This window comes from Vigna angularis, chromosome 2 (assembly GCF_016808095.1).
Source record: "Vigna angularis cultivar LongXiaoDou No.4 chromosome 2, ASM1680809v1, whole genome shotgun sequence".
NCBI classification, from domain to species: Eukaryota; Viridiplantae; Streptophyta; class Magnoliopsida; order Fabales; family Fabaceae; genus Vigna; species Vigna angularis.
In genome coordinates, this window is record NC_068971.1 from 31017043 (window position 1) to 31026297 (window position 9255).

The 9255-nt window shown below is 33.7% G+C and overlaps 1 protein-coding gene across 3 annotated transcripts; it reads right to left on the bottom strand.

The window, feature by feature from the left end:
* Window positions 1-607: 607 nt before the first annotated feature.
* On the bottom strand, window positions 608-8512 carry LOC108329169 (uncharacterized protein At2g33490). 3 transcript variants are annotated; one of them, XM_017563250.2, is made up of 11 exons: window positions 8103-8512; window positions 7654-7726; window positions 6884-6958; window positions 6709-6770; window positions 6537-6605; window positions 3598-3626; window positions 3315-3522; window positions 2977-3216; window positions 2678-2731; window positions 1474-2407; window positions 608-942 (listed from the first exon to the last, which is right to left on the bottom strand). In XM_017563250.2, exons 1-11 carry the CDS (start codon window positions 8214-8216, stop codon window positions 932-934), a joined length of 1869 nt encoding a protein of 622 aa, XP_017418739.1. In that variant the 5' UTR covers window positions 8217-8512; the 3' UTR covers window positions 608-931. The 3 variants fall into 3 exon arrangements, with proteins under 3 accessions (XP_017418739.1, XP_017418738.1, XP_052728771.1); XM_017563249.2 differs by having other exon boundaries at window positions 608-951; XM_052872811.1 differs by lacking the exons at window positions 7654-7726; window positions 8103-8512 and having other exon boundaries at window positions 608-951; window positions 6876-6932.
* Between the last annotated feature and the right edge of the window lie 743 nt (window positions 8513-9255).

Here is a 9255-nt window from a genome sequence, read left to right on the forward strand (position 1 = left end):
ATAGTCTTCTAATGTCACAGTTTCTTCAAATCCTAAAAGTATCCATAACTCATTGTGGACATAATTTCATTGATATGTCCTGTTTGCTTCTCCTATTTTTGATTTTTTATTTTGAAGGACTTGTTATGATTGAATATTGAAGTAAGATCTAATTTTACTAATTACAGCACAGTCCTCAATTATACATTGTCTAATTCAATAAAAGCTAAGATATCCCCTCTAAACAACCAACTACCTGATGCGCATATACTACTTTGTATGGTACATTATTTTCTCACAAATAACTACTAAGTAGTACTATTTTAACAAACAGAAACCACTCAAGTAGCTCAGACCTCAATAGTTCTAGTCAACTTTTTATTTATTCTAATATGCACCTTGAATTGCTGCCCCAGATGAAATGAGTGCATCCAGACAAAAGGTAATTGTAAGTATACTGACAAGAAAGGAGCATTTCTCTAATAGTAATCCAAGATTCAATACCCTAAGATTAAGACAAATTAATCCATGCCAATGAAAATAAGTGTCTTCTCCCAGAAATTAGAAATTAGTTCAAACATTGAGCACCTGAAATGTGAAAAAAATGGTAAGGATTTCACTCTCTTGCTAAAGTTTTTCCATTGTCGTCATGTTGAACTTGGAGAAGTGAACAAAATTTTTCATCCGAATATATACACAACACATTATAATGACAATCATGTAGAGTTTAGTTCTCATCATCACTAGTTAAAGTAAAAATAATAGATACAAATTGAGATGAGAAGCTAAACAATACATCAACAACATATTTACACATATTTGCCTGAACCTTTTTGTCGGAAAACCCCCTATAACTCCACAACACAAGGGACTTAGCTCCCACAAGCATAGAATAAAGACACTTGAACTAAGAATAATTCAGAACTCATTCCTTGGTATGTCTTCATGAGATTTAGCTCCCACCTGCATCCACTGAAAAACCTCATACTCACATTTGTTTTTCATCAATATGAAACTGACAAGGTAATCCATAATGAGAATAACAAAGAAAAACGTTGATGCTAAACACACTTCATAGACCACATAATAGACAAAGGGTGCTTGTACTTAAACTATGTAAAATCAAGTTAAAAAATTCATGGAGCTAATTGTAAGAACTTCTGCACAAAGACTTTAAGGAGAAAAAATATGAAGAAAAAAAGGAAATTGACTTCTCCATAAATTAAAATTAGCTTATGCAAGTTAAAAATAAAAATTTGGAGAAGATATATAAGAGAACTTGTACAAATTCGATTGGGCATATGTTAATAACTTATGTAAAAGTCAATTTCATCCTGAAAGTTTTCTTAGAGAGTTAGTCCAAACAGACCCCATAAACATATTTGGAAAGCATATTCAATTTACATAAATATTATTATATGAAGACAGAAAAAATATATCAAAATTTATTAAAAATTACAATAATAAGAACTACAACAAGTAGTATCTTCTTACCTTGGATTTCACTGGAGTGAGAAGCCATATCAGGTATACTAGAGACTCTCTGAGACATGGGTGTAAGTGGTGGTGACGGAGCTTTATCAACCTTTGAAACTTGGGGACTATCCAAATACTTAGCATTAGAAACATTTAATGTCATAGCCCTCTGACCACTGGAAGGTATAGAAAAACTCCGAGAGACTATTGGTGGTGTTGGGAGTGGAGATGCTACACTGGATATAACTGAAGAAAATTTATTAGCCACAGTAACCTCTGGATTTTTAAATACTAATGGGGCAGAGTGACCCACTCGAGAAGATTTCACTGGCTTACTACCAGGAGGTCTAGGAAGTTCATGAAGCTCACTTATCCTGGGTGAAGAAACTAGGGGAGGTGAAGCATTGGGAGATGCTTTTGGAGATGAAGGCTGTGGTACAGGTAAACGTGGAAAACCCCCCGAAATAGGTTTTACTGACAATGGTTTATTAGTCAATGGACCAGAAAAGGCTTGTATCTTTATTTTCTTAGTATCAGAAGCATTGAAAACATCAACTTGTGGAAGTGAGATTCCATCTGCTGAAGGGCGTGGTAACTGAATGGATGTAGTATCACTATTACTTTCTTTGAGAACAGAGTGAGCTCTATGGAAAGTCGGTTCAGACAATTTACTATCAATATCTTTCTCATTCTTTTTTTCATTTAGAGGAGAAGAATGCCACAAATTATGCAAAGATCCACTTGCACTTGTGCGGGGGGCTAAGCTACTTTTGGTTTCTTTGATGTTAACTGGTGTAGGAAGGACATATGCATTAGACTTTGCTGCAGATGATGCTATAAGTTGTCTTACTTTTTCAGCAGGGTCAAATTTCTTTTCTGCAAGTATTGGAGCTGAATAACTGCTGACTCTACTTGAAAGTTTAAAATCCCCTTGGTTCTTGTCTATACTTGTCTGCCAGAATGCAAGTTAATAGAAGTATTAGAGGATAATCTAAGTAAAATTAAAGAATCAACCTGAACTGATGATCACTGAGGCAGTAGTTAGAACATCATAATTACATTCTAAACCTGTCTTTAAATCATTAAGAAAATAGTACATAACTTGATTTGTGATTTTTATTAGGTGATGGACTAAGGTTCTAATTGGCCTACATTTTTCCTTAGAGTTAAGATTTAAATCAGAAAGTTTCAATTAATATATCAAGGTAGTTGTGAAAAGTACCTCTGCAGTTTCTGGGGTTGAAGCTCGAACATAAGAGCGACCTGGTTCTTCCACCTAGCAATACATGGCCAATGATTATGATAAGATGAATTTATAATTCAGATTCTTAAAAAATAAGGATATTATGTTTTAAAATTGTTGCAAGGTATAGATGCTAGACACAAACAAGTATAAAATGACAAGTGCGACAAGCTCAGACAATGTTTTAAATTAAATAAAAAAAAAGCAATTATAATTAAGTTCAATATGAACTAAGGCTTTTTAAAAACCATTCAAGTTGAGTAATACAAAATTCTCACCTCTGCTGAGTTTGGTGATGTGGAAACAATATATGGCCCTTGCTTATTTGATCTGTAGTCAAAACTCAGCTCACCGCCTTCAATGACATCAAAATCATTACTGTCATCATTATTACCATCTTCACCAATGTCATCCTCAAGGTCACTAAATTGGTAACCAATATGTTGTCGTTCAGCAACCATCCTGACTTGTGGCTCAACCGCCTCTAGTGATTTAAGTCCTTTCCGAAAGAAATTTAACTATATTGAAATCCGAACATGAGGAAACATGCATCAAGACTATGCAGAAAAAAGGATAAAAGATTTGAATGAGGAGAAATGTCATAGTTGAAGAAAACCTGAGCAGCATGGTGACGTGCTGCTTGTGTTAGGAGACTGCGTGATTGGCCTTGCTTGAGTGATTTTAATCGAAAGGCACATAGTGTTGCTTCTTCTTCATAGTCATCATGAGCTGCCTGCAACTGCTGTAAGGTGATACTTTCACCTTTGCCACTCTTTGACTTTCCTTTCTCTTTTTGTTGCGCAATCATGTATTCATAAACCTCTCTGCAGGCAACACAACAAATTCAGGAAACATCACATGATGCTGAGGAAAACAATAGAAGCTGTGTAAAGACAAACCTTTTCTCATCACATTGTCGCTTCATGTCCTGCATGAGGAATAGATAGCCATTGAGATGTAACAACACAATTTACAGTTCTACATTCAATATAATTCATACACCAGCAAAGTCACTATAGTTCCAAAATCATTGACTGGTTCTATCTAGACAAGGCAATCTATATAGTGTTAAAAAGAATAAAAAATGGACAGTTTTTAAATCTCAGTCTAGAGATTGTAAGGAAAACACAATTATGTAAAAGTCAGACTTAAAATAAGAGAGGGCAAAAACTGAAAAATACTACTTTTTCCTTCCTCTTTAAGTTTTGCAATACTTATATAGTCCTGCACCTTACTCAGTTCATGTTCAATCGTCATTATTAACAAGCCTCAAATCTCTTGCATACAAGTACAATATCTAACAAATCATCCACCACCGACTAGTCAACGACAAATGCATAAAATTCATAACTTACAGTATTTTAATAGCAATAAGTCAGAAACATAAGCTTATTTTGTTTGTATACATTTTTTATACATATATAATTGATTTACTTCTACATCTATGAATATTCCACTACTTGCCTATGTCACTATCTGCTATAATATATAATGGACTTTAGACTTTTTGTTATTCTCCGCAGTCAGCTGTTGATAACACTGTCATAAACCAGTTAAGATATGAAACCCTGCCCATTTCACTAAGCTTCAATAATCACATTCTGTATCTGAAACCCTGCCCAATTCACTAAGCTTCAATAATCACATTCTCTATCTGAGACAGAGGGTTTCCAATGTTTTCAAATTATTTTACTGGATATATTTATTAATATCCATGATTTATGAAATCTCACTTGCTTAATAAGTTGATTTACCATGTTAATGAACTTTCAAATGTAACAAGTTTTACTGGAAGCACAGAATAATGAAAGTAACATTGGGAGAATCACACCACAAACACTAGCCATTGTAATTGGAAAGTTGGAGAGCCTACACCCTCATAAACAACAAATACTAAAATTTCATACTTACAATTCAGGACAATTTCTCGTCCTTTACAATCAGATCCTAACATCTTACAAGTAGGTATGAATGAACTTTTTAATTGAACCTAAAGCTTTGTGCAAATCCCTTTATATATAGCAGCTTTAAAACACATTATTAGATTTAGAGAAACATGTTTTACAGTTTTTTCACAACAATATTTTGATGTATGCAGAACCTAACAACTTTTTAAAACATCAGTGAATCCACAAACTCCATGTGAATATATTTTAAATATGTCGTATGTGATGCATGGGTGGGTGTGAGAACAAGAAAGAGTCAGATTTACCCAACGACCAACCAGTGGATGTGTGAATAATGACACTGTCTTTGTGTTATATGGCAACAATCAATCCTCCACAAGGAGATCTCAGTTAGGGAAAAATGTGTTATTACAACAATTTCAAAAGTTAAACACTATAAGGAGGGTACCCTTATAAATATCATGAGATTTCTTCCAGAATAGATAATTCATTAAACAGCAAAAAAGAGATCACAACAAGAAATCATGATGTGGTTTCAACATCATATACAACGCATCTGTGTGATAAGGCAACTAACTATGCAGAGTCTCTTTAGGTAGTCACAGATATAGGGTAAAAATAAAGGGTATAGGGACCTAAAAAAGATTATCTTTTCTTCCTATCTTATGAACTTTAAGGTGTATGAAGTGTCATTTCTTATCTCCTATTTTAATTTTAGTAGGTGGATAAAGAGTCCATTTAACTTAAGTTGATCTAGGCCAGAAGCAAACCTACGTCAAGATAATCCTTCTTTGAAACACTTTGGTTGTGCTCTTTGATTTGTATACAAATAAAAAAAAAAGAGCATAGGGAATCATCTCTTTATTCTTTACTGTAAAAAAAAAAAAAAACATTGCCCTCTTTTTGAGAGGAAAGAAAAAGTTGAAATATGAATTGAAGAGAAAATGGAAGGAAAGAAAAAATTGAATTCTTTTTACTAAAAGTTCATTTTTTCCCATTTATTTTCTTCAACAGAACAAACAGCTTATATTATCTGTTTTTTCTCTCCTCTCACCTATACAGAAAAAAAGAGATCACAACAAAAAATCATGATGTGGTTTCAACATCATATATAACGAATCTATGTGATAAGGCAACTAACTATGCAGAGTCTCTTTAGGTAGTCACAGATATGAAACATTACCCTCTGTTTGAGAGGAAATAAAAAGTTGAAATATAAATTGAAGAGAAAATGGAAGGAAAGAAAAAATTGAAATCTTTTTACTAAAAGTTCATTTTTTCCCCTTTATTTTCTCTTCAACAGAACAAACAGTTTATATTATCTGTTTTTTTCTCTCCTCTCACATAGATGCAGCATTAGTATAGGCCAGCAATTTGCATCCTTAGGCACCAAGAATTTAAGGGTTTGCGTGATAGTTGTTGAATGGTGTTCTATATGTAGATGGCATGGCAGTTTCTGTATTTAGTTGGTAGTTTGTACTGAGTATGTTTATGAGAGAAAGACTCTGAAAGGACTTAGATCAGTGTATTGTTCTTGTTGGACTAAAATTCTAGGTTGATCCAGAATTTCTATCAACAATTATACAATCTGTAGGTTCAAAATGTCAATTTAACCAAATTGAAGATTATAAACATTTGATAACCAACCACATATAGTGGTAAGGTGATGAGGTTTTAGAATCACCCCTGTAAAGCATTATAATTTCCAAGCATTATTCCCAAAACACCATTTTCTTTTAATTGCATTCCATTCTGTGCTGATAGGAAACTTCCTTTTCCGGTAGCCATTAAAATAAAAGTGTAATGAACTAAATGAGGGAAACATGGAAAACAACGAATACAGAAGTGTGCAGTGTAGAGCCCAGTCAGGCCATTAGGTGCTTTATAATGATTGAGGAATCAGACAAAAATAAATAAATACATAAACATACCTCAACGGTTCTTAGTTCATTAAGAAGAGACTCCGATGGATTGGTTATTGTCAGTACAATGTGAGAACGCTGAGGAAAAGAAAGGATAGAATCATAGTAAACATTTTGTAAATGAACAATGCTCAAGGAGAAGCAAGAAAATAAAAAAGATTACACCCAAATAAAGGCTCACATAGCTATCAACAAGCTTCTGAAGTTCCAGCTGCACACTTCCAAGCATCCCCAAAACTTTACCTACATACAGTTCAGAACAAATATAGCAATGAGACTATATACATGGTTTAAATCAACTAGCAAATAGGCTAAGTAATTTGGATAGGGCAGTCATCAAATGTTTACCCACTCACCACTTTCTTCATCATCATTTAAGGCAGTTTTCTCCAAAAGACAAGTACCCATTTCCTGCAGCGACTCAGCAAATTCTGGAACACATAACACAATAAAGGATATGCAACCAACTTCACTATTTTTAAGGCAGTAAAACTCGTCTAAAGAACAAACTAGACAACTCTTTTTCAAAATGATCAGTAAATATGATAAAGTGAATAGCCTTGAAAAGATAATACGTCCTATAGTGGAGACCATGACATTTTCAAATACCTCACAATACTTGAAATGTTGTCACAACAACAATGTCAATAAGAATAAGAAGGCATGATGAGGGCAGGTGTGCCAGTTCAGCACTATAAGTTATTTCCCTATTTTAGAATTGGACAGCAATGCTAAACTTCATGGATTAATAAATTTCGCTAACAGAAAGACGTAAGTAGAAGAAATAAGAAATGTAATCTGATCATTAGAATGTAAATTACAGACAGATGATACATTATACACCTATGCTAAGTGACTCCCTACTGAGTCAGCAAAAAAAGAAATCCTTACTCAAAAGCTAATTCTATCACAGAGAAACTAAACAAGAATACAAATAAAAATGAAAAAAAAGCGTATTCTCTAATACGAATAGCGCAGAAAACAAGCATCTAAAATTGTTGGAGACTTTATATATGACAAGAAAATGAAACGTGTGTGTGTGTGTGTGCACTTTTACTTTGTGACCTAAATGCACAACCAATTCAAAAGCTTGGAATACATTAGAAGTGCGAAGACTAATGTTTACCGTAAGCACTGTTTTGTGTAGCAGCAGCTGCAGAAAGCAGGCTATCATAGCAATCTCTCATATCTTGCATGTCCTGAAAAAAGAGAAAAAAACCCTTACGACACTACAACGAGCAAGCCAGAGGCACGAGATCGTTCAACATTTTTCACAAAATCACCATTATCACACACTTTTTCCACACCCAAAACTTGTAACTACTACTAGTACTACGAGAAAACGAATTAAAGCCAGCACTAAAAGAACCAATTTCCCATCGGAAAAACACACTGTCCACGTGCCATCTCGAGAACAAAACCCCCCGCGTTCCGTCATTGACAACAACCGATCATCGTTGCGAGAAAACACGACAATTGCAAAAGGCAGATAACAAGGCGCAACGAAGAAATTATTTATTTATTCGATAATGATAATATTAAGGTTGAAAAATCAAAGTAGAGTGGGAGAAGAACCTTGGCAGCAAGAGCGAGTTCGTCGAACTTCACGGTGGGGTGAAAGTCCCTTTTATCCTTGGAAACGGTCTTGTGAAGTGCAATTTTCTTCAACTTGCTGAGCGAAGACTTCATTTTGCACCCTAGGAGGGAAGAAGGGGGAAAGAGGGTTTGTGTTGTGTTTGTGCTTTGGTGAGAATTGGGGAAGAATCCTAAGGGTGAAAGAGAGAATAAAAGTGTGGGAATGGATCAAGGAGAGTGAAAGACATTGAAGTAGAAGAGGGAAGGTGGGTCAAAAGAAGGGAAGAAGGAAAGGGAAGAGAGGCAGATCAGACAGCCAGAGAGAGAGATGCGAAATAAGGAAACGAGAGACGCATCAGTCCAACGTCACGCCCCTAAGCCTAAGCCCAGAACCCCGCACGTTTCCACACCTCACTACACGTGTGTATGCTGCTCGCAAAATTACTCTCCTCATTTATATTTTTCTAAAGCTACAATTTCATTTTTCCACTTTTTTAAACTATTATCCACTTTTAAGGAATGTTCAATTTTCTATCTAATTTATATTTTTCAAATTTCTAACCTTTTTTAAAATAATTGACTGATGTTCTTAGCTTTAATCAAGTATTTAATTCGTCTCTAAATTAGTTTTTTGTTGTAACTTCTTAATCAACTATAGTCACACTTGGAATCTGTAATAATAGTAAGTTTAGTATTTATATGCTTTTCACAATAAATTTTCGATACAGGAAAATTTAGTGTGAAAAGTTTTCAGGACATATTGTAATTATTTTTATAATTAATAAGTATTATTAAAATGTTTCATTATCATAAGAAATAATCCATCATTAAATTAAATGACGCCATAAGGAAATGAAAATAACACGTACGTGAAAGAAACATTACACGCTCACATGTCAAATAGAGTCATCAACTATAAAATAAAGTACATCATATTACACATGTAATGAGATACACTTGCCATACGAGTAAGTTTTCAAATATAATATACTAATGTTACATTACAGTATTAAATATGCAAACTAAACCCATAATTAATATATATATATATATATATATATATATATATATATATATATATATATATATATAATCTGTATCACTTCGTACCGTTAAATTTTAAAAATATTAGTATATGAAATTAAAAAAAAAC

Bases quoted from the DNA above. Each gene is read 5' to 3' on its own strand.
- LOC108329169 (XM_017563249.2), bottom strand. From the start codon at position 8,216: ATGAAGTCTTCGCTCAGCAAGTTGAAGAAAATTGCACTTCACAAGACC. The intron at 6,771-6,883 runs GTGAGTGGGTAA...AACTGTATGTAG, and splicing joins AAATGATGATGAAGAAAGTG to GTAAAGTTTTGGGGATGCTT. The intron at 3,217-3,314 runs GTTTTCTTCAAC...ATTTCAATATAG, and splicing joins CACGTCACCATGCTGCTCAG to TTAAATTTCTTTCGGAAAGG.